At 43.4% G+C, this 25,975-nt stretch overlaps 2 protein-coding genes across 2 annotated transcripts in view; one reads left to right on the forward strand and one right to left on the reverse strand.

The window, feature by feature from the left end:
• Nucleotides 1–243: 243 nt before the first annotated feature.
• On the reverse strand, nt 244–21,421 carry SMIM20 (small integral membrane protein 20). The gene is made up of 3 exons (XM_049886411.1): nt 21,193–21,421; nt 1,825–1,881; nt 244–1,036 (listed from the first exon to the last, which is right to left on the reverse strand). The coding sequence occupies exons 1-3, from the start codon at nt 21,299–21,301 to the stop codon at nt 999–1,001; spliced, it is 204 nt and encodes a 67-aa protein (XP_049742368.1). The 5' UTR covers nt 21,302–21,421; the 3' UTR covers nt 244–998.
• A 2,711-nt stretch (nt 21,422–24,132) lies between these two features.
• Nucleotides 24,133–25,975, forward strand: part of SEL1L3 (SEL1L family member 3) — a 234,388-nt gene continuing 232,545 nt past the window's right edge. The window contains exon 1 of the mRNA XM_049886395.1: nt 24,133–24,189. The gene's annotated coding sequence lies outside the window, so the exon portion shown is untranslated. The remainder of the gene's footprint in view (nt 24,190–25,975) is intronic.

Below are 25,975 nucleotides of genomic sequence, written 5' to 3' on the forward strand. Positions count from 1 at the left end.
CCAAAGATATCCTTCAGTAATGAGAAGGCACGCTGGCAGACATAAAAATGAAAAAGATGTGTCTCTTCAAAAGCGTATAATCTAGTAAGGGGCTGGCCAGAGCACCAGAGAGAATGAAAGAGAGCAGGCTTTTCAGATGCATCTTTGCAGCACCTGGTATGGTACCCGGTAGAGAACTGACATTCAATAAATGTTTGTCTAAACAAATTTGCTATTTACCTTTAAATTATTTTATTTGTATACTAACAGATGAACGTCACCCAGTCAAATATTACTTCTTGGTATAATTTAGTTTATGAAAGATTTACCCAAAAAAACTGGCCAGACCATTTTGAAATAAATCATTTTAATACACACACTTTCACTTCTATTAATCCAACACTGATTTCTTCTATGCATGCATACCAATTTAGTTTGAGTTGCCTCATATTTAATTATTTCCCAACATGGCACAATCTTCGACAAGAGATGGTGAAGCTGAACTGATGATTCTTAAAGAACACAAAGTACCTTCTAGTCCTCAAAGAGTTTTACCAACTTTAACATTTTGAAAGAGCCCTATGAGGCAGCTCAGCATGGTGGTTTTCACAGAAATCTCTTATTTGAAAGACGGCAAAACAGACCTGGATTTTCCGAAGTCCACTGGTTGCCTGTATTCATATCATAGCTCAGTTGGGTAAGTGGTAAAGACTGAATACTAAGCAGATCTACTCCAAACACAGCTGGGTGAGACAGCTTCATTTTTAAAAAGTCAACTGAATCATGAAAACCTTCCTAACGGTGAGATTTGTTTCAGCGTTTTTTTTTTGATTCTTAAGAAGGGGAATAAGGGGATATGAATCCTGGTGTACAGTCTTGTATCACAAGTGCTCGCATTTACGGCATTACAGTTTGCTTCTCCAGCCATCGTCCCACAGGGAGGTAGGTGATTTATACTTGCTCCAGAATCAAAAGCATGAAGATGTCCACTTTCACAATTAGAGTTGGTGATGGCCTTCTCATTTCCTGCCAAACGGATCAGACCACACTTTTAACCCTATGGAAAGAGACATGAATAAAAACAGGATTCATTTGTAAACTCCCTACCACTTCCCCTAACCTCAAACAAACAAAACGCCATGAGAATTGAGTTGTGCAATTTGCATGTCATTTGAGAGAATACAGGCAGGCAGGCGGAAACCTGGACTAAAATGGCTGGGAAGGCAGGGCAGCCACAGGGGACTTTAAATGGTTCAGAAATTACCCCACAACCGGAAGATATGTATCTGGCCTAGTTAAGAAAATAGAAGAAGAATGTTGCCACAGATTACAAGAGTTTTGGTTAATAAGCTGGCAATCTCGCATTCTCAGCCAACTTGGATCATCTTGAGGTAACTAACCATTCAGGCATAAAGGGAGCATCTGAGCTTTTGTATAAAGCAGAGCTTCCATCAATTAAAACAGCTCACAAGTAAACAGTATTTTCCCAGGAGGGTAGCATTTAAATAGGTGCTCTGTAAGTAAGTCTGCTAAACAGCTATTCACACTTCATATTTAATTGCCCACTTGTTATATTTTATGCCCACTTATCAAATGCAAAAGAGGAATGTGGCAAACTTGCCAACGCTATTCTGGAGTGAAATACTGAAATGAAGTCTTGGGGTGGCACCTGTAAAGTGGTAACTGCTGTGAAATAAACAGTAAAATCAGAATTGATCCCATAGGCTAAAAAACGTCCTCTCATTCACCACAGCAAAGCAAATACTCAAACACAGCCTCCCCTGAACACACCCACCCACATAATAGTACAGATGAGACCGTGTTTTGATTTTTTTTTAAGTTTACCTGGTGGCTGCACCTCCTCCTGGATGATATCAGCCCGATTTATGGCTTGCTCCTTCTCTGAGAAACACAACAGAAAAATCACTCTTTAGAAAGGAAGCGGGGGAATTTGTGGATTTATATGGGACAGTGACATGTGACAATTAGAAAACAACTGTTACAAGTGCTATTACATTCAGAGATGCAAGAATTTTAAAGTTTCTAGGTTGTGGAAGCTAGATCCTCCAAGGCAAGATTAGGTATTTTCAATAAAATAAAGAAAGCCATACTTCAAAAGAAAAGCTTCCCAACTAACATCTTTTCTCTGTGATCTCAGTGTTTTGGAAGGGCAACAAAACAACAAAAAAAGAACAATTGTGAAAGAAATGGTGGGCGTGACAGTGAGAGGGGAAAGCTGCCGAACTGAAAGAACAAGTACAATTAACAAGAAAACGATGTCGTTTATACGTCTAAAATGCACTCCACAGAAGAACTAGACCCAGAGCTAAATACGCTATGTTTTTGATAGGAAATAGAGCAGAAAATTAATCTTTGGGTGGGCGGCTTCGGTTTGGATAATTGAAGCTTCCCTAATTGACTGCAGGTGCTGTGCCAATTAGTAAGCGAGTTTTAGCTACAGTGGCTAAGCCTGTCTCTTTGGAGATGCCCAACATGCAAGGGCCAAGAGAAATTGGGCATTTTATGTCTGTGGGCTTCAAGCACTCTGACACATCCTTCTAAGTGGTTTAGAATAAGCTCAAGGTCTGAAAAAAACAAGGACTTACTATTTTAAGTATCTTGACAACAAATGGCAGCTTTTCAGGAGAAAGACATGTTTACTACTAAATTATAGTAAATAAATGTTGTAATCAGGCCTTTGTTTTAATCCGGCTGACAGTGTTTCTTTAAAGCCACATTTAACTCTTACTTAACGTTAGGCCATTTTCTTTATTCTGGCCTCTGCATTCTTAAAAAGTTGCACAAGCATGAAGGTACAAGAGACAGGGTTTTGCTAAATCAAATAGGCAATGCACTTCCTTCCCCTGCGATGTGACAGAAAGTCAATCCTAAGTGACTTACCTGATAGATTTACCAGTGGTAAGTTTTGCCTTGGCAAATAAAACACTGGGCAATGCAGATTTTGGGTTTAATGCAGACTATGTGTATCTCGACAGCCACTTCTAGGAGGGAGAGAGAGAGGCATCGCATAATGAGGCCCATTACAGACCATAGCCTGATGGCTTCATTGGGCCTCTCTGAAAAAAAGCAGATGAAAGGCAGCCAAGACCCTCTGGACCAACATATGCCAAGAGCTCTGCCATCTAGAATGGATAACGGGGAGACTCAAAGGTGCCAGACTTTCTGAAATAATGCAACACAAAAGTATTTTCGTTTCCTAAGGTGATAAATTCCTATAGGATGGAGCCCTATACTCTGTGGATGGCAGTCTCAAAGTATGGATGTGTCTCCAACATGCTTAGAAAATACCAGCTATTAAAGGACAACGCTGTCATCGATCTTGCCAGCAACAGAAATGGATCGGATTTTCCAAACCTAAAAGGCCAAAGGACCATTACTGATAATATGGAAGAGGGAAGAGATGACAGTTTTAAAGTAATTGTCAGAAAGCATTCTAGAGCTATAGAAAATCAGACATCCTGGTGTACCAAACAAATTCTAAGAGGCAGATACTGCAAACCAAAGAAGCGGGCCAACTGCCAAGCATTAATGAAGGTTGACTTTTGATGGCAAGGACAGAATGCCTAATTGTGTCCCAACCTCTTACAATGCAATGGAGAACCAAGTGAAGAGAAAGAAATCCCTGTCTTCACACTTCCTTGTTAATTGCTAATGAGTCTGGAGACAGATTGAGGATTTATTTTAAATAGGCCATAATCTCTTTGTAATCCTTGTCCTAATGCAACCACCTCCGCAGTTGGCTTGGTCAGGCAATTTAAACCGCTTTGCTAAACCAGTTCCTACCAAATGATAACTGGGTATTAGCATTCTATCTACACCCCTGGTTCTTTAATCCATTAATGTTATATAAATACTCTAAGGCTGGCACAGTCTTATATAAATTCATGATGTGACACAAAGGCGTTTTATTTGTAATGTGGAATATGCTAAGTGGATAACAGACACCCATCCCTCGGGCTTTGCAAGCACATCCTGATGAGGCTGACAGACAGTGGTTTTCTCTTTCACTCTCACTGGAGAAAGAGCAAATGCACACAAAGCTCAGGGAAAGGGCACCAGCAGAAGCCAGGGACTTCACTGGTGAACAAATCAGGACGAGCTAATTACTGACTTTAGTAGTGAGCATGTTTCTATCAGGAACACAACGATGAAAATGCAAATATGGAACACTGGGCTTGGAGCTTTGCAATGCTGGTTAGAAAAGTCCCTGCTCTCCTGTCTCAGCAAGCCCCACTCTGCCCCCTGGTGCTAAGGCAGTGGTTTGATTTGTAGTTTTAATTGAGGATCTTTATCTCTAGTCAAAGGGCCAAGGTATATTATTAAAACTGGTAATGCATGCAGGCAGGCTGGTTTCTGTATGGTAGTAAAGGATTCCACCTAATAACTTCTAAGTCCTTGAAAATGAAAACATATCTTTATTTCCAATATCCATTTTGTGAGATACATCAATTTTTATTTTATTTTGCCATTTACAACTCAAACGAACACAGTATACCTAAGCTCCCAAAGCAGTCTTATGACTGCCTAGTGGAGGGTACTCCAGTGGAGGACCGGCAGATAAAAACCTAAAAAATGGTGCAGAATATGACATCAAGAGCCCTACCCAATGAGGAGACAATGGCCTCCATCTCCTCCTGCCAAAGCAATTAAAAGCAACTCACAACTTGACGTAATAGGGACAAATGGCAAAAGTTGAAAGTAGACTGTATATTACATGATAGTAAAAAAAAATAGTATTGTATCAATATTAAATTTCCTGGATTGGATAACTGCATTGTGATTATATAACAGCATGTCCTTGTTCTTAGGAAATACATGCTGAAGTGTTTAGGAACAAACGCTCAGTGTCTTCAACTTACTCTCAATTGGTTCAGCAGAATAACCGTCCTAATTATATGTGTATATAATTACCCATATATGTGTATATTACAGACATAAATACATACGTGTGTGCGGGAGAGAGAGAGAGAAGTGAGGGGGAGAAAGCCAATGTGGTCAAATGTTACCAACTGGGAAATCTAGGTGAGGGGTAACAGGGATTTATTGTACTTTTTTTTAATTAAAAAAATATACAATTGAAAAATAAGCATTAAAAAGTCCAACAACTATGTGATTGTTCTGTGATGACTGCTTTGGAGCACATTTTTAATTTTTTTAATAGCAAATTATCAAAATTTAAAAACACCTTCTCAGTGTTTCTGCTTTGCTGCTGCTGCCTAAACAGATACCCAGCACTGACGGGTATGAACCAGCTGGCGGAGGGGAGTCAAACAATCACGGTGCCAAGTGTGAACCAGCTGACTGAGGGGAACCAAACGACCACGGAGGTAAGTGTGAACCAGCTGGTGGAGGGGAACTATACAAAAGTGGTGGCAAGGGTGAGCCAGCTAACTGGCAGAAACCAAATGACCGTGGTGGCAAGTGTGAACCAGCTGGCTGAGGGGAAGCCAGTCACCTGAAGCACCGGCTGCTCCAAACACTAAACACTTTTGTTTTCATACTAGACGGTCCAGGTGAATCCAGGAAGCTAAATTTCATAAAGCTTTAGTCTGTCCATGCATTTCATTTGGTTTCACAACGAAAGGAATGAAAAACATATTCTAAGCACCTGGCGTGTAACAGGAAAAATGTCTTTACAAGGTAAGAATGATTTCCACATAAGGTGATTTCCTGAAACCCTGTTCCGAGAATGTAAAACATACACTCAGTTGGGGGCCGCAAGGTGCAGCAGCAGCAGAATTGTGACTCATGGACAACACCTGCCCAAAAGCAAAGATGAGAAGGCAGGAAGGGACAGGAAAACTGGACGAACGGACACGGGGAACCTGAGGTGGAAAGGGAAAGGGGGAGAGTGTTGACACATCATGGGGATTGTGACCAATGTCACAAAACAATCTGTGTATAAATTTTTTAATGAGAAACTAATTTGTCCCGTAAACTTTCACCTAAAGCACAATTAAAAAAAAAAAGAATGTGACTGAGAGAGAGGAAAACTAAGGTCTCCTCACAGCTTTCATTAAAACCTTTCGCTCTGCTGACTGTTAAAATTCCTCCGCTGTCTTAAAGGCAATGCGACACACAGCACCAAGCACCAGACCAGGTCAGGGAAGCTGGAGTCTAGTGTCTACCCAGCAATTAATGTGCTGGGTGACCTTGGACGAATAACCTCAGTGAGGGGACTGAATGAGCTTAAGTCCCTTCTGGAAAAAACCCTATGATTTTATGCTTTTGCACATCTAATTACAATTAAAAAAGAACAGAATCACAGAAATGATCTTATTCTGCCTCATCTTACAACTTGGCCTCCAGTGCCTAATATGCATGCTATTTTTTAAAGGCCATGTTCAAGACAACTGTCTAGTTCTGGGCTACAAAGACAGCTTAGCATTCTAGTTACAGCATCTGTACTGTTCTCTAAACATGGACTCTTCAGATAAATCACACTGTGCCAACAGAATTAAAGATAAAAAAAGCAACGTCTGGGAGTCCCTCCAGAAGCACAGCAGAACTGTACACATACTTTGGGTTTTGGATCACTGACTCCCAATTCCAGCTGTCATCTCCCCAGTGTGCACTTCAGTACTGAGGTATTCTGTAGAGAACGGATCTTGTACTCCACGTAACACTTAGTCAAGTCTTGCTGAGTTAATGAAGGAGCTGAGGATCACGCTGAATGTCAAAATGAAATCCAATAAGGCTGTCTTGTGATAGTGGCTTGCCTGCTTTTCAATTGTGGAAGATCTGCTTGGCTTTGTTTTACCTAAGCAGACTTAAGCTTCTTTTCTGAGGCCTTAACTTTTTTTTTTTTTTTTTAACTGCTGCCTATAGGCTTGTTCTGGCAGGGACCCTGCAGCTTACCTGTCCCCACTGTCCATATACCCAGGCAGCCCAGCATCAACGAGGCTAGCCTAGCTGGAGGGCCGGTACTGACCCAACACTCAGACTCTACATGGCCTGGGCTCCTCCCTTACCAGCGACTGGCTGCAAATCTTGTTTTCACTGGCAACTCAGTTCTCAAGGGCTGGACTTCTTCTACTCTACCTTTCTAAGAACTGTGGGCCTCTCCCTGGTATGCCCAGGATCCTGAGGAAAACAAATGTACAAAGGACGGTCTGAAGGGGAAGACACAAAAAGAGAGGCTAAGAAGGAATGGCTGAAAAGGCAGGAGCTAAAGGGCAAACCCAGGAGCGCTGGCAGTGGGGGCTGGTCACAGAAGCCAAGGAAAGAGAATGTTTCAAGGAGGGAGAATCTCGCACGGAGGTTGTGCCTCTCACTCATAGACCTGGCTCCTGCGTCACCAACTGCATAGCAGCATTACCTGGAAGTGCCCACAGCTTCCCAACATCAAGCTACATGTAGCCACATCCACACCTGCCCTTCCTCCTGAGCTAACAGAAGAAGCATCTTGCCTTTAGTCCAAGGCTCTCTCTTGAGCTCAAGATCCCATGCTACCTCCCACTCTGTGGGTTGTTCTCTCTCTTCAGTGACTTTCTTTGTCGAGAGACTCTCCTAAGTCTCCCAGCCAAAACTAAAAGTAGAACCAAACTCTCCCTAGATTGATCACTTGACCTACTACAAATATTACTTTGTCATTCTCCTCTCTATGCAGCCAAGCATCTTTACATAGTCAATTTAATGTACTATTAACTCATCTTCCTATCCCCAAAACCGCTTCCTTCTTGTGTTTCCTACTTAATGACCAGCACTTTAGCCCCTTGAGCCAGAAAGTTGGCTGTCATTCTCCTTTCTCTTCCTCCCTCACTCTTGCAGCTAATCAATCACCAGTTCCTGCAGATCACTCACTTCTCTCCAGCCCCACAAGCACCACTCTGATTCAGGTTACAGTCCCCTCTCCCTGAGATCACAGGAAATACGGCCTTCCTGTATCGGCCTTCTTGCCTCTATCCTTGACCCTTCCAACCTCTCCCTCACGTACAGCCAGACGATCCCATTAAAGAGTGAATCTGATCACCTCGCTTTGCTGATTTAAATACTTCAGTGATCCTCCACCAGGTGGACCTTATTTTAAGTATAGTGGTGGGTGATTCAAGTATTTTAATCAAGCAAGTGAGGTGATCAGACAGTGACAGGAGAACTGATGGCGTAACAACAGGCTTTTCAAGAGCAACATCTGAAGACCTGGTTGGTGTTCTATACATTCTCTGACAAACAAAAACAGAACTTCCCAATTACAAATTTTCACCAAGGAAATATTAACAGATGTATTTCACAAGAAAGAAAATTGAAACTACAAAGAAACAAGATGCAAGGATTGGTTACGTGAAGAATATTGGTAAAGATAAACAACCAGTGACTGCTTAAAACACTGATTATACCGACTGATTTGGGGGGTCTAAGTGGTGAGGACTATATAAGGCAGGACTAAAATTATACACAAAACGTGTGGCAGAGGGGTTAAGGCACTCGAACGTCCCTGTATTGTTCATAGCAGACTAAGACCCTGGTTAATTGTAAACCTTAAATGGTAATTATTGTAATAATAAAAACAACGTAAGTCTTTCAAATGGGGGGGAGGGGATAAAAAAACCTTTAAGACAGAAAAGGAGAAAAAGCATAGAAATAATAGAAAACACAACGTAAGACACAAAAAATAAATACAAACATAATAGTAAACATAATAAGATAAACTACACTCAACAGTTAAGAGATTGTCAGATTGATTTTTACGCTACTTACCAGACTGTCACATACAGTCAAATAAAGGCTGAATATAAGAAGGCGAAAAGGTACACCAGGAAAATACGAACCAAATGGGGGGGAAAAAAAAAAAACAGCTGGCAACTATAATATCAGATAAAATAGATGTGGGGAGAAATACAGTATTAGGGATAAAGGGGATCCCTGTGTCCCCTGGTGGTGCTGTGGTTAAGAACTCGGCTGCTGGAGGCGGAGCCAAGATGGCAGAATAGACGGACACTTCCATCAAGCCCTCTTTACAACAAAGACCTGAAAAAACAAGTGAAACGAGTATATTTGTGACAAGCTGGGAGCCCTGAGCATCAAAGGCAAGCTTAGACAATGAACTGAGGGGCAGGGGGAAGAAGAGGACGTTCAGAAGTGGAGAGGAGTTACCGGACCTGAACCGCGGGGAGCCTTCGGGCACCATTCTTGGAGTGGCGGCGGCAGCGGCCTAATACTAGCGTTCAGCCGCAGGTTCCTCAGGGAGAAGCAGCCAGCCACACAGCCCATTCACACCTCCAGAACCTGAGCAGAAGGGCGCTCTCGGCAAAAGCTAAGTACTTGCGTATATTTTAGCGCATCCCCCACAACCCCAAGCCAGCCTCAGCAGCTGAATCCCTGGGCCTGAGATAGACCCTGGTGAGCACCCACAGCCATCCTCCCAGCATTGGGGAAGGAAAAAATTTGCAACTGGGGGGAAAAGATAATTTGCTAGCTCCATTAACTGGGGGAGCTGAGGACAGAAGCGGCTCCTGTCCAGGCATAAACCATCCATGGACCTTGAGCACCTTTCTCTTCTGCATGGACCTGTGTGGGCCCTTTTCGGGAGAATAGGCCCTTGTTGGCAAACTCCAACCATTTCAGCTGTGTGGTAGAGAGGTGGCTGTTTGATGTTTGACATTGCTTTGCCTATTAAACAAGGTCCTCACCTACCCACAACATGGACCTAAGGACTGGTGGCTCCACTTGGGTCGCTCAACCACCCGCGACAGGGGTCCAGGGATATCTGGTACCTCCCAGTCCTTACAACAAAAACTTTGGGTGCCCATGGTCCCTCTGCAGAACCCACCCACCAGCACACTCTAGGAAAAAGAGACCCGTTTTCCTCAGAGACACTTGGGGGTCGGTTCTCAGCCCCCTGCCTTGTTCAGAGCATGACCCCCTGCTGCAATCAGATACGGGTATATATGCCAATCACCCCTGCCCCTCTAAGACTGTAGGACAGAGCCTGCACCACACACTTGATATCAGCTACCTGGAAACCTGAGCTGAATTCATACAAGAAAACTGAATGGACTCCTAGACTGATGTACCTGATAACAGCTTTAGCCAGCTGGAGACAAGACACCAGAGCTCCAAAGGTGAAAATAATCAAGCTAGCTCACTCAAGCAACCCATAGGGGTATGCCAAAGCAAAACAAAGCAAGCAGCTAAGACACAGTAAGCAAGCATAAACTAATACGATAACTTATAGATGGCTCAGAGACAACAGTCAATATCAAGTCACATAAAGAAACGGGCCACGATCACCTCAACAGGCTCTGAAAACAAAGAATCCAGGGATCTTTTAGATGAAAGTGCATTCCTGGAACTACCAGATGCGGAATACAAAAGTTTAACATACAGAACCCGTCAAGACATCAGGAAGGAAATGAGACAATACACAGAAAAAGCCAAGGAACACACAGATAAAGCAAATGAAGAAATTAGAAAGATTATTCAGGAACATAATGAAAAATTTAATAAGCTGGAAAAATCCATAGACAGACAGCAATCAGAAATTCAGAAGATTAACAATAAAATTACAGAATTAGGTAACTCAATAGAAAGTCAGAGGAGCAGAATTGAGCAAGTAGAAGCTAGAATTTCTGAACTCGAAGATAAATCAGTTGGCACTAATACATTTGAAGAAAAATCTGATAAGAGAATTAAAAAAAATGAAGAAACCTTAAGAATCATGTGGGACTCTATCAAGAGAAATAACCTACAAGTGATTGGAGTACCAGAACAGGGAGGGATAACAGAAAATACAGAGAAAATTGTTGAGGATTTGTTGGCAGAAAACTTCCCTGATATTGTGAAAGATGAGAAGATATCTATTCAAGACGCTCATCGAACTCCACTTAAGGTAGATCTTAAAAGAAAGTCACCAAGACATATTATAATCAAGCTTGCCAAAACCAAAGATAAGTAGACAATTATAAGAGCAGCAAGGGATAAAAGCAAAGTCACCTACAAGGGAGAGCCAATAAGAATAAGCTCGGACTACTCGGCAGAAAGAATGCAGGCAAGAAGGCAATGGGATGACATATTTAAAAAACTGAAGGAAAAAAATTGCCTGCCAAGAAGCATATGTCCATCAAAACTGTCTCTTAAATATAAAGGTGAAATTAAGACATTTCCAGATAAACACAAGTTGAGGGAACTCGTAAAAACCAAACCAAAACTACAAGAAATACTAAAGGGAGTTCTGTGGTTAGAAAATCAATAATATCAGGTATCAACCCAAGATTAGGACACTGGGCAGAGCAACCAGAAGTCAACCCAGACAGGGCAATCCAAAAAAAAAAAACAAAGCAAGATTAAAAAAAAAAAAAAAGCCCAACACAGGGTAACAGCGACGTTATTATATAAAAGAAGACAACATTAAAATAATAAAGAGGGACTAAGAAATATAATCGCACGCCTTCCATATGGTGAGGAAGATACCGCGATACAAAGAAATAAAAGTTAGTTTTAAATTTAGAAAAATACGGGTAACTAATAAGGTAACCACAAAGGAGATAAACTATCCTACTCATCAAAATAAAACACAAGGGAAAAATACAGACTCAGCAGAAACAAAATCAACAACAAATATGAGGAAAGGACAATATACAATGAAAATCTACTCAGCACATAAAATCAAGTGGGAAAAAGAAGCTGTCAACACACAAAAAAAGACATCAAAATGATAGCACTAAATTCATACCTATCCATAATTACCCTGAATGTAAATGGACTAAATGCACTATTAAAGAGACAGAGAGTGGCAGAATGGATTAAAAAACAAGATCCATCTATATGCTGCCTACAAGAGACACACCTTAGACTTAGAGACACAAACTAAAAATCAAAGGATGGAAAAAAATATATCAAGCAAACAACAATGAAAAAAGAGCAGGAGTGGCAATATTAATTTCTGACAAAATAGACTTTAAAGTTAAATCCATCAGAAAGGATAAGGAATGACACTATATAATGATTAAAGAGACAATACACCAGGAAGATATAACCATATTAAATATTTATGCACCCAATGACAGGGCTGCAAGATACATAAAATAAACTCTATCAGCATTGAAAAGTGAGATAGACAGCTCCAGAATAATAGTAGGAGACTTCAACACACCACTTTCGGTGAAGGACAGGACATCCAGAAAGAAGCTCAATAAAGACAGGGAAGATCTAAATGCCACAATCAAACAACTTGACCTTGTAGACATATACAGAACATTGCACCCAATAGCAACCAACTATACTTTCTTTTCTAGTGCACATGGAACATTCTCTAGAATAGACCACATAAGAGGTCATAAAGCAAGCCTTAGCAGAATCCAAAACATTGAAATATTACAAAGCATCTTCTCTGACCATAAGGCCATAAAAGTGGAAATCAATAACAGGAAAAGCAGGGAAAAGAAATCAAACACTTGGAAAGTGAACAATACCCTGCTCAAAAAAGACTGGATTATAGAAGACATTAAGGATGGAATAAAGAAATTCAGAGAATCCAACGAGAATGAAAACACTTCCTATCAGAACCTCTGGGACACAGCAAAAGCGGTGCTCAGAGGCCAATTTATATAAATAAATGCACACATCCAAAAAGAAGAAAGGGCCAAAATGAAAGAACTATCCCTACAACTTGAACAAATGGAAAGAGAACAACAAAAGAAACCCACAGGCACCGGAAGAAAACAAATAATAAACATTAGAGCAGAACTAAATGAAATAGAAAACAGAAAAACAACTGAAAGAATTAAGACCAAAAGCTGTTTTTTTGAAAAACTCAACAAAATTGATAAACCATTGGCCAAACTGACAAAAGGAAAACAGGAGAGGAAGCAAATAACCCAAATAAGAAATGAGATGGGCGATATTACAACAGACCCAACTGAAATTAAAAGAATCATATCAGACTACTATGAAGAACTATACTCAAACAAATTTGAAAACCTAGAAGAAATCAATTTTTAGAAACACACTACCTACCTAAACTAACACAGAGGTAGTACAACTAAAAAGACCCATAACAAAAGAAGAGATTGAAAAGGTAATCAAAAAACTCCCAACAAAAAAATGCCCTGGTCTGAACAGCTTCACTGCAGAGTTCTACCAAACTTTCAGAGAAGAGTTAACACCACTGCTACTAAAGGTATTTCAGAGCATAGAAAAGGATGGAATACTACCAAATTCATTCTATGAAGCCACCATATCCTTGATACCAAAACCAGGTAAAGACACCACAAGAAAATTATAGACCTATGTCCCTCATGGATGTAGATGCAAAAATCCTCAACAAAATTCTAGCCAATAGAATTCAACAACATATCAAAAAAATAATTCACCGTGTCAAGTGGGATTCATACCAGGTACGCAGGGATGGTTCAACATTAGAAAAACAATTAATGTAAACCACCACATAAATAAAACAAAAGACAAGAATCACATGATTTTATCAATTGATGCAGAAAAGGGATTTGACAAAGTTCAACACTCATTCATGATAAAAACTCTCAGCAAAATAGGAATAGAAGGAAAATTTCTCAACATAATAAAGGGCATTTATACAAAGCCAACAGCCAACATCACCCTAAACGGAGGGAGCCTGAAAACATTCCCATTGAGATAGCGAACCAGACAAGGATGCCCTTTATCACCACTCTTATTCAACATTGTGCTGGAGGTCATAGCCAGAGCAATTAGGCTAAAGAAATAAAGGGCATACAGATTGGCAAGGAAGAAGTCAAAGTATCTCTATTTGCAGATGACATGATTTTATACACAGAAAACCCTAAGGAATCCTCCAGAAAACTACTGAAACTAATAGAAGAGTTCAGCAGAGTATTGGGATACAAGATAAACATACAAAAATCAGTTGGATTCCTCTATACCAACAAAAAGAACATTGAGGAGGAAATCACCAATCAATCCCATTTACAGTAGCACCCAAGAAGATAAAATACTTAAGAATAAATCTTACCAGAGATGTAAAAGACTTATACAAAGAAAACTAAAGTACACTTCTGCAAGAAACCAAAAGAGACTAACATAAGTGGAAGAACATACCTTGCTCATGGATAGAAAGGCTTAACCTTATAAAAATGTCTATTCTACCAAAAGTGATCTATACATTTAATGCAATTCTGATCCAGATCCCAAGGAGATTCTTTAATGAGATGGAGAAACAAATCACCAATTTCATATGGAAGGGAAAGAGGCCCCGGATAAAAAAGGCATTACTGAAAAAGAAGAACAAAGTGGGAGGCCTTACTTTACCTGATTTTAGAACCTATTATACCACCACAGTAGTCAAAACAGTCTGGTGCTGGTTCAACAACAGATACATGGACCAATGGAACAGAATTGAGAATCCAGACATAAATCTATCCACGTATGAGCAGTTGATATTTGACAAAGGCCCCAAAACAGTTAAATGGGGAAAAGACAGTCTTTTTAACAAACGGTGCTGGCATAACTAGATATCCATCTGCAAAAAAATGAAACAAGACCCATACCTCACTCCATGCACAAAAACTAACTCAAAATGGATCAAAGATCTAAATATAAAATCTAAAACGATAAAGATCATGGAAGAAAAAATAGGGACAACGTTAGGAGCCCTAATACATGGCATAAACAGTATAGAAAACATTATAAAGAACATAGGAGATAAACTAGATAACCGGGAGCTCCTAAAAATCAAACACTTGTGCACATCCAAAGACTTCACCAAAAGAGTAAAAAGACTACCTACAGACTGGGAAAAAGTTTTTAGCTATGACATTTCCAATCAGCGCCTGATCTCTAAAATCTACATGGTACTGCAAAAAGACAAATAACCCAATTAAAAAATGGGCAAAAGATATGAATAGACAATTCACTAAAGAAGACATTCAGGTAGCTAACAGATACATGAGGAAATGTTCATGATCATTAGCCATTAGAGAAATGCAGATCAAAACTACAATGAGATTTCATCTCATTCCAAAAAGGCTGGCATTAATCCAAAAAATACAAAATAATAAATGTTGGAGAGGCTGTGGAGAGATTGGAACACTTCTACACTGCTGGTAGAAATGTCAAATGGTACAACCACTTTGGAAAATGGATTTGGCGCTTCCTTAAAATGTTAGAAATAGAACTACCATACGATCCAGCAATCCCACTCCTTGGAATATATCCTAGAGAAATAAGAGGCTTTACACAAACATATATGCACACCCATGTTTATTGCAGCTCTATTTACAAAAGCAAAAACATGGAAGCAACCAAAGTGCCCATCAGTGGACTAATGGATAAGTAAATTATGGTATATTCACACAATGGAATACTATGCATCGATAAAGAACAGTGATAAATCTGTGAAACATTTCATAACATGGAGAAACCTGGAAGGCATCATGCTGAGTGAAATTAGTCAGTTGCAAAAGGACAAATATTGTATAAGACCACTATTATAAGAACTTGAGAGATAGTTTAAACTGAGAAGAAAACATTCTTTTGTGGTTACGAGATGGGGGAGGGAGGGAGGGTGGGAGAGGGGTATTCACTAATTAGATAGTAGATAAGAACTACTTTAGGTGAAGGGGAAGACAGTACACGATACAGGGGAGGTCAGCACAATTGGACTAAACCAAAAGCAAAGAAGTTTCCTGAATAAACTGAATGCTCTGAAGGCCAATGTAGCAGGGGCAGGGGTCCAGGGACCATGGTTTCGGGGGACATCTAAGTCAACAGGCATAATAAAACCTATTAAGAAAACATTCTGCATCCCACTTTGAAGAATGGTGTCTAGGGTCTTAAACGTTAGCAAGCAGCCATCTAAGATGCATCAATTGGTCTTAACCCACCTGGATCAAAGGAGAGTGAACACCAAGGACACAAGGTGATTACGAGCCCAAGAGACAGAAAGGGCCACATGAACCAGCGACTACATCATCCTGAGACCAGAAGAACTAGATGGTGCCCAGCTACAATGGATGACTGCCCTGACAGGGAATACAACAGAGAACCCCTGAAGGAGCAGGAGAGCAGTGGGATGCAGACTCCGATTTCTCGTAAGACCAGACTTAACAGTCTGACTGAGACTGGAAGAACCCGGTGGTCATGGCCCCCAGACCTTCTGTTGGCCCAGAACAGGCACCATTCCCGCAGCCAACTCTTCAGACATGGGTTGGACTGGACAATGGGTTGGAGAGGGACGCTGGTGAGGAGTGAGCTTCTTGGATCAGGTGGACACTTGAGACTATGTTAGCATCTCCTGCCTGGAGGGGAGATGAGAGGGTGGAGGGGGTTAGAAGCTGGCGAAGAGGACACGAAAAGAGAGTGGAGGGAGAGAGCAGGCTGTTTCATCAGTGGGAGAGTAACTGGAGTGTGTAGCAAGGTGTATATATATGGGCTTTTGTGTGAGAGACTGACTCCATTTGTAAACTTTCACTTAAAGCACAATAAAAATTATTAAAAAAAAAACTCGGCTGCTAACCAAAAGGTCAGCAGTTCGAATCCACCAGCCACTCCTTGGAAACCCTGTGGAGCACTTCTACTCTGTCCTATAGAGTTGCTGTGAGTTGGAATCAACTCAATAGCAACAGGTTATATAACGATAAATCAGTATCAGTAGCCTGAGAGTTGATTGAGTCAGGGCGACCCCATGTTATTCAGAGTAGAACTCTGGATAGATTTTCAATGGCTGTGACCTTTCAGAAGTAGATCACCACGCTTTTATTTAGAGGTATCTCTGGGTGAATTCGAACTGCCAACTTTTTGGTTGGTTAGTAGCTGAGTGTTCAACTGTTTGTGCCACCCAGGGATCCCTAATTCAATGATAATTAGAAAGAATTACTCAAGAATATTCTAGATTACATGCACCTAATAACATTGCCTCAAGATACCTGAGTAACAGAATTTACAAGCTTGATCTGCAGTTGACATACATGGAAATCTACCCAACAACAGGACAATATACATTCTAAGCACACAGAGAATATTTTTGAAAATTGACCTGTACTAGGCCACAAAGCAAATTTTGACCGATATCTAAGAATCCAAATCATACAGTCCATTCTCTGACCACACATGTAACAAAGTTAGAAATCTGCAACAAAAAGGTAACAAAAAAAAGACCACCATGGCTGCTGGGTAGAGAATGGGTAGTATGCTGGACAGGGTGGGAGCAGGGAGACAACCTCAGAGTCCAAGGAGTGGGTGGGGAGGTGATTTGGTTGGGGGTGGGAACCGTGAGAAGGAAGTGCTCTGTCTTGTTCAGCCATGTACACCCAGCATACAGCACAGTGCCAGGTAGACAGTGATTGCTGAAAGCCAGGTGTTAAAAATTAAATGCTAAATAAATGCTAGTTGAACGTGCTGAAATGAACTGAAGCACCATCCACACATAGGTTACCCTAATCTGGTCATGAGTGCCCCAACTGCCTGGGCCCAGTCTACTGCGGGATAGCCGGCCCTCGGTTCTGCCCAGCTGCTTAATCTTCCTTACAGCTCTCATGAGTCTCAGATCTCTGCCCCTGTGGTTCTTTATTTTTTTTAAGTTTTTATGGACTGCTTTACACAAGCACTATCCTAGGTATTTTCACATCCACTGCCCTTACTTAATTCGCCCAACAACCTGTAAATTCAGTTCTAGAAACTCCACTGGCACAGATGAAGAAACAGGTGGGGCTCAGAGAGGCTAAGTAACTTTCCATTTAGTAAGGGGTTTAGACCCTCATCTGTCTCACTCCCTTCTCTTAGCCTCTTGTTGTATGCTGTTAAGCCAATTCTGACTCATAGAGGCCCCATAAGACAGAGTCATAAAAGGTTTTCTTGGCTGTAATCTTTCCAGAAGCAGAATGCCAGGTCCTTCTCCTTGGAGCTGCTGGGTGAGTTCGAACTACCAATCCTTCCATTAGGAACCAAGCCGAGCACTTAACCATTGCGCCACCAGGACTCCTTATTCACAAGTGTACCCGTTGCCATCAAGTCAATTCTGACTAACAGCGACCCTATAGAACACAGTAGAGCTGCCTCAGTTTCCAAGGCTGAAATCTTTACAGAGGCGCCCTGGTGTCATAGTGGTTAAGAGCTCAGCTGCTAACCAGAAAGTCGGCAGTTCAAATCCACCAGCCCGTCCTTGGATGCCCTATGGAGCAGTTCTACTCCATCCTATAGGGTCGCTATGAGTTAGAATCGACTCGATGGCAATGGGTTTTTAATGGGTTAATCTTTAGATGGAGCCACTGGATAGGTTCAAACCACCAACCTTTCAGTTGGCACTTAACCACTGTGCCACCAGGGCTTCTCTTACCCTCTCAGAGAGCCAGTCTGGTGCCATGGTGCAGCCATTAAGAGCACTTGTTCAAATTCCACATCTGTGACTCTTCAGCTGTGGGCTCTCGTGCAGGCGACCTAACGGTCCCACACCTCAGTTTGCCCACATATAAAATGGGGATGATGATCACATGGCAGCCACCTCAGAGGGTTTTTAGGAGAATTAAATGGGTTAACATACACGTGGAAACCCTGGTGGCACAGTGGTTAAGTGCTAAGGCTGCTAACCAAAAGTCAGCAGTTCTAACCCACCAGGTGCTCCTTGGAAACTCAATTGGGCAGTTCTACTCTGTCCTATAGGGTTGCTATGAGTCAGAATCGACTCGACAGCAACAGGTTTTTTTTTTTTTTTTTTAAACATAAATGAGCCGTCCCTGGGTACTGCAAATGGTTAACGTGCTTGCTGCTGACCAAAAGGTTGGTGGTTCAGGCCCACCCAGAGGCACCTCAGAACAAAGTCCTGGTGATCTGCTTCCCCGAAACCAGCCACTGAAAGCCCTGTGGAGCACGTCCTGGCACCCATGGGGTCGCCACGATTCAAAGCCGACCTGATGGCAGCTGGTTTGGTGCTTAGAAAAGGACCAGATGTGCAGTAAACTTCCAGTAAACAAAAAAAACTTCCAGTAGGTCAGTATTATCCACACGTTGGAAGATGCAGTTAGTTCCAAGGTTTGGCCAAAGTAATTAAAACTGAACCAGAAAAGTGGGCCGGTGTAGGCTCCTGTCCAGTTCAAAATGCAGGTATTCTGGCCACGCTCACTAAATGTTTCCCTAAAGGACCTGATTTGTCTCTCTCAACTGACCAAGTCTGACAACCAGAGATTCTGGAGTAGCCCTGTTAGACTGCTGCTGGGAGTCACAGCTCAAACCCACGCCTTGGTCATCAGATCTGGGCAGGATTTCTCAATCTCAGCACCACTGACATTTTGCGCCCGGTAACTCTTTGTTTTCAGTGGCTGTGCACTATAGAAAGTTTAGCCGCATCCCTGGCGTCCACCCCATAGATGCAGCCGTCATTCACAACCTTCCCCCAGTCGTGACAACCAGAAGTGTATCCAGATAGACCCAGATGTCCCGAGGGGCAAAATCACCCCCAGTTGAGAACCTCTGACTTAGTCTTCATAACTGAAACTTTCCTAAGGGGATCCACAGCAGGTCCCCGTGGTCCCAAATTCAACTCTAAAGATCATAATAAAACAGCCTGGGGCAGAGACCAAGTGAGGAAGGGCAATAGAAATAGCTTACTCAAGGCTTCAGACAGTCCCTTCCTGACCAACACCCCCCCCCCCCAGCCCCCCGCCCCATGCAAGAAGCACGCTGATAGGCTGGAAGACAGAATGCACGGGTGTCAGTTCAGTCTCGGCTGATGAAAAAGCTGCAAGAAAATCTGAGGTGTACTTAAAACGCTATGTCTCCAGAAACCAAATGTAGCATTTGTAATGGGCAGAACATTTACACGGGGCTTTAGCCTTCAAATCGCCCAGCTTTCAGCCTCTGCTAAGATTCTCAAGGGGCATGGCTGGCACTCTTCCATCTTCAAGATGATTCAGGTTTCCTGAAGAACAAAATGAGCCTCTAATGCCTAATATTTTCTCTCTGACAGATGGTTTCAGATGTATCAAAGCGCTAATCCTTGCTGAGGTGTAAGTCTCCGGGAAGGAGAGTTTGGCTTTTCGAATGATAGGACTTGAATGATTAAGGAGGAAAATTACTCCCAGGATATTCACCATTGTCATGTGAGCAATCAGCTTAAAACTAAGGAAGCCTGCAGAATCTGAAAAAAAGATCTGAAACAAAAGGAGAGGAAAAACTCAAAACCCTGGTTAACAGTTTAGGTTTGAACATTTCCACTCAAAGACATCTGCAGGAATGTAAATGAAGTGTAATAAAAACACCTTTAGGTACAGAATATATGGGGTTCTATCTGCCCCCCCCAATCATCGTTCCCAGCTTCAGGATGTGGAAGATGGGGGACTCTGGAGACAAAGGCCTGGTTTGTGACCTTGCCATTTACTAGCTGTTACCTTGGGCACGTCATACAACCTCTCTGAGCCTCAATACTCCATCTGTAAAACGGAGTAGTACCTATCTCCTATTAATGTTGTGGAAATTAAACAATCAAATGTATGCCTAACCTGACACATGACAGGCTGCCAGTGAATGCTAATTAAAACACAGTCCCTGGTGGTGCAGTGGTTAAGTGTGCGGCTGCTAAGAGAAAGGTCAGTGATTGGAACCCGTCGGCCGCTCTCTAGGGCCAAGGATGTGGCAGTCCACTTCCGTAAAAATTTACAGCCTTGGAAACCCCGTGGGGCCCTTCTATTCTGTCCTATAGGGTCGCTATGAGTCGGAAATGATTTGAGGGCATCGGGTTTGCTCCTTTGGTTTTTGAATGCTGAATGGTGTTGCCATTGAGTAAATTAGGAGTCATGGCGACCTCCTGAGTAAAAAGTAGAAGGGCTCCATGGGGTTTTCAAGGTCGTAACCTTCAGAAGTAGATCGCCAGCCTGTATCCCAGAAGTTGTTGCGTGGGTATGAACCGCCAACCTACCAGTTAGTAGCCAAGCACTTAACTGTTCGCACCACTCAGGAAACCTTAAATGAGTATTAAGCAGCATTTGCTGTAGACCTACTATGTGCAGGCTGCCTTCACATACACTAACCACCTTGGAGCTCACTAAAGCCTCCAGAGGCAGTTATTTATACTATCATCCCTGTTTTATAAATGAGAACGTTGAGGGTCCAAGAGATTAAGCACTTGTCCACGGTCACAAAGCTGCACAGCGCTCGAACCCGGGTCCGCCCGACTCCCGAGCCGAGTTCTTTCCACCGCACCACGTGGAGCTGAGAAAGGTGGGGGTGTTACTGGGGCCAGGCCACCGCGCGGGGTCAGAGGTCACTCACGGTACTCCTCCAGCCGCATTAGGGGCCGGAAGTAGATGGGGTAGAAGGCAGCGCCGAGCAGGGAAACGAAACCGCCGAAAATGAGCACAGTGCGCAGAATCCGGGACATGGTGCTGGGTTGGGGGCTGCCCTGGCCCGCTGAGCAACCGGCACTCGCGGAATCCCCGCTTTAGCGCCCGGGTCGTGACCCCGCTCGGAAGCGGAGAACTGGCTTTCGTTTCCGGGCCTTGGGGGCGGGGCTAGAAAGCGGGGCGGGTGCCGGCAGGGTCTAGGAGGAGGTGAGGCAGGGGCGGGACCTGGGGCAAGGGTGGGGCTAGAGGCGGGGCATGGGCCGGGCCTTGGACCTACGCCCCGCCTCCCCCTCGCTCGGTCTGTGCGCTGCGCAGGCGAGCGCAGGTGACGGGTTAGGAGTGGAGGTGCTGCTGTGCTGGGTTCCCGCGGGCCCTGTTCTGCTGTCTTCCTTGCCCTGGTCCTGGCTCCCCTCTCAGCCGCGCCACCCACTATCCTCCGGACCTCCATTACCCACCACGCTTCCTGGTTCTTCACCCCACTGATTAGTTTTTAGTGGCTTTGCACCAGGAGCAGAATGCTCTTTATGGGTGACTTGTTCAATCCTCCTATCTGTAGTCCCATTTTATGGTGAGGAAACCACGGCTCGGCTGCGCTGTTTCTGCAGAGTCACGTAGCCTCCTTAAAGGCTTGTGGGGACTACGGCGTCCCAGTGGTTAAGAGCTTGGCTGCTAACCAAAAGGCTGGCAGTTCGAATCCACCAGCGAGTCCTCGGACACTCTATAGGGCAGTTCTGCTCTGTCCTATAGGGTCGCTATATGTCGGAATCAACTGCACGGCCACGCTTTTTTTTGGGGGGGGGGGTGCTGCAAAGGGTTAACGGCTGGGTTGCTAATGGAAAGGTTGCAAGTTCCAGTCCACCCAGAGGCACCTGGGAAGAAGGCCTGGCAATCTACTTCGAAAAAAATCAGCATTGAAAACCCTACGGAGTACAGTTCTACTCAGACACAGGCAGTTGCCATGAGGCGGAGTCCACTTGACAGCAACTAGTTATAGAGACAAGGGCAAACTGCCTGGCCCAGGCTGGCCCCCAGGGGGGATTCTGAAACCTGAGACCAGGGGTGATTATCTAATAGGCCAGGTAAGCCCAACGCTTACCTTGCTTACCTGATCATCTGTAGTAAACAATTCACATACTTCCACCAGATCAAAGACCTTGCTTCTAGGTATAGCGGGCATCTGTCTCTCTCCCAGGCCCACAGCACCTTCCTATAGAATCAAAGCCTCTACTCTATCCCCTATAAATAAGGATGATACCAGGTGCTAGGGCTGGGGGGCAACAGCATGTTTATCTTGACCCAGCAGCATTATTTAGTCCAAAAAAGATCTAAGATCTTCCAGAAATGTGAAGAGTACAGGTTTCCTCTTTTTTTTTTAATTGTAGTTCTGTGGTTGAATCAAGTTACTATCTACCTCCTAGGTTCTGGAAGCATACAAATCAGTTGTTCTTTTTGCCAGCAGATGTGTGGACTCTCTACCACGCCCCCAGACACCAGGCAAAGTGCTACGGGGGACACAGGAATAAGATGTGACCCCTGCTCTCCAGGATCTTGCGGCGTAGATAAAGGGACCGGCCACATACACAAAAAGATAACTGATGAGCCCTGTTGCAGCCTATTGCAGAAGAGTGATACAGAACTGCGGGCTGCTGAAGTTCAGAGGAGGAGACAGATGATGGGGGTGAGGCGGCTGCTCCTCAGGCACCTAGAAAAGACTGTAAGGGTGAGGACAGAAGAGTTCATGGAAAACAGGGAGCCTGTGATACATGCTGTGTATTAGATGATATAAAATACCCAGGCATGGTGGTGCACGTGTGTCATTTTAACAACCCAGCATCCACTTCCCTTTTTTCTGTTAATAAAAACCAAACCACTTGCCATGGATTCTGACTCATGGAGACCCCATGTGTTACCTAGTAGAAATGCTTTCCATAGAAATTTCATGGCTGTGACCTTTCAGAAGCAGATTGTAGGCCTTTCTTCTGAGGCACCTCTGGGTGGGTTCAAACTGCCAACCTTTTGGTTACTTGTCAAATGCTTAACCATTTGCGCTGCCCGGAGGCTCTTTTTTCTGTTAACAAACCAAACCAAACCCACTGCTGTTAAGTCAGTTCCAACTCATAGTGACCCTATAAGGCAGAGTAGAACCGCACCCTAGGGTTTCCAAGGCTGTAATCTTTACGGGATCAGACTGCTACGTCTTTCTCCTGTGGAGTGGCTGGTGGGTTTGAACCATTGACTTTTTAGTTAGCAGTCCAGTTATTAACCACTGTACCACCAGGGCTCCTTTTTCTGTTTATGGTATCCTAATATCTTTGGGGAAAGCACTCCTCTCCCAGTGTCAGTCCCTGGAGTGAGCTGGGGCCCTTCCCTGTCTAGCCCCCTACCTTTCATCCTTACTGCCTCCGAGCTCCGGGAGTAAGCGTGTAATCAAGCCTAGCCAAGCTCCCGAGCCATAGGCACCCTCCTGGCCACATGACCAACCATGAAAGCTGGCTAAAACTTGAGAGGATGAGACGTAGAGGACACCATTTAGAGACTGAGAATGAAGTCAGTACAGCAGAAGGAAAGTTTAGAGACAAACTAGTGTCCCCCCTTATCCACAGGGATATGTTCCAAGACCCCCACGGATGCCTGAAGCCAAGGATAGTACCAAACACTATGTATACTATGTTTTGTCCTATACATACATACATACCTATGATAAAGCTTAAGTTATAAATTAGGCATAGTAAGAGATTAATAACAATACCTAATAATAAAATAGGACAATTATAACAGTGTACTGTAATAAAAGTTATATGAATGCAGTCACACTACTCATTTAACATTTTCATACCACAGGTAACTGAAACCATGGAAAGCGAAACCACGGATTGAGCCCCTGAAGCCAGCCATACCTGAAGTAGTCCTACTCCTGGACTTCTCGGTAACATAAGCCAGTAAAATTTCCTCTTCACATGAGTAAGAATGTTGGACTCTGTCTTTTATAAGAGCCTTGGTAGTGCAGTAGTTAAGCTTTCAGCTGCTAACCAAAAGGTCGGCGGTTGGAACCCACCAGCCGCTCCACGGGAGTAAGATGCAGCAGTCTGCTTACATGAAGAGTACAGCCTCGGAAACCCTATGGGGCAGTTGCTGTCTGTCCTGTAGGGTCGCTATGAGTAGGAATTGACTTGACGGCACTGGGTTTGGGTCTTTTACAACAGAGAGATGTGATCTTATTCACTAACATCCCCATAAGCTGCAAGTCAAGGCTTACCCTGTTTTATTGTCCAGGTCACTGTGAGCCAGAGATCTGAACTCCCTCTCAGGGTACACAGCACTGACTAAGCTAGGACCAGGGCTGAGACTCATGATGACTCATCTGAAGTGCTCCTCCATGACTCCTTGCTTTCTTGATGAACAAGCTTGGTAGGATGGCCCTGTTTATGGTGCCTCTGTGGGCCAGTACTGCGAGTGCCAGGATAACGGGGTGTCCTGGTCAGGTACCAGAGTCCCTGTGTGGTGCAAACAGTTAATGCGCTCAACTCTTACCCAAAATGTTGGAAGTTTGAGCCCACCCAGCAACACCTTGAAAGAAAGGCCTGGCAATCCACTTTAGATAAATCAGCTATTGAAAACCCTGTGGAGCACCATTCTACTCTGACACACATTGGATCACCACAAGCCAGAGTTGACTCGATGGCAGCTGGTACTGACTGATGAGATACAAAGAGTACCTCCAAGGCACAGCCCAGGACCCGTACGGCAGATGAGCCACCCCCTCTTCAAAGTGGTGTGACAAGTGATGGTTTCTGTGACCCCTTAATGCTAATCGAAAGGCTTTAGCCTGACCAGCAAAAACGATTAGCCCATCTATGCCATTTGTACAGATTATCATTATCACACCAAAAAACAGCTACCTGCCACTGCCTGTCACCAAGTTCTACCAAATTTTTAAGTCCATCTTTTGGATCATTGTGTTTTCTGCCCATTTCTGAGAAAACCACACTCACTCAAGTTTTATTTCTCTACTAATCTGTGAATTGAATCAACAAAAATGTATTGTGTGCTTACTCCAGGCAAAGCACTGTAATAGCTGCTTGGGAACACAAAAAGGAATGGTTCAACATTTGTGTATTCGACAAACGTGTCCATTGTCCCAGGCGGAGCCAAGCAGACGCCGGGTGGATGCGGCAGTGAGTAGCATAGCACAGCCTGTTGTCCTCCTGGCGTAGGAATAAGATGTGGCAGTAGATTGTAATTTCCTTTTGATCACTCAGCCTCCCCTAATGTTAGCATCTGATTTCTTTTTGGAGGATGACCTCTCAGCTTGGCATTGTTGGTTGGACTGTAAATCAGGGGCCGTGCTGGGCTACTAACCAAAAGTTTGGAGTCCAAGTCTGTTTGGTTTGCGTGCCACAAGGGGTACCTAGGAAGTAAAGCCGAGCGATCTGCTTCTGAAAATCATAGCCTTCAAAACCCTATGGAGCAGTTCTCCTCTGCACACATGGGGTCGCCAGGAGTCAGAATCACTCGACTGCAACCTAACAGCAAACAACAACGCACTCGTCATCAATACCAATATCAAGACTTGTAGAACATTTGTTTGTGCCAGTCATTATCATTGGCTTACTCCTGCAGTACCGACCAATGTCTGTGTACAAATACTTAAGTTTCCTCATATTCAGATCAGGAAGCTGGCGCAAGCAAGAAAGACTTGCCAGTGGCCACAT

This window comes from Elephas maximus, chromosome 5, assembly GCF_024166365.1.
Source record: "Elephas maximus indicus isolate mEleMax1 chromosome 5, mEleMax1 primary haplotype, whole genome shotgun sequence".
Classification (NCBI taxonomy): domain Eukaryota; kingdom Metazoa; phylum Chordata; class Mammalia; order Proboscidea; family Elephantidae; genus Elephas; species Elephas maximus.

What these genes read in the sequence shown, in the direction of transcription:
- SMIM20 (XM_049886411.1), bottom strand. Translation starts at nt 21,301, where the DNA reads ATGTCCCGGATTCTGCGCACTGTGCTCATTTTCGGCGGTTTCGTTTCC. An exon ending in AATGCGGCTGGAGGAGTACC is followed by an intron (nt 1,882 to 21,192) that starts GTGAGTGACCTC and finishes TGTGTTTCTCAG; the next exon opens with AGAAGGAGCAAGCCATAAAT. An exon ending in GGAGGAGGTGCAGCCACCAG is followed by an intron (nt 1,037 to 1,824) that starts GTAAACTTAAAA and finishes CTCTTTCCATAG; the next exon opens with GGTTAAAAGTGTGGTCTGAT.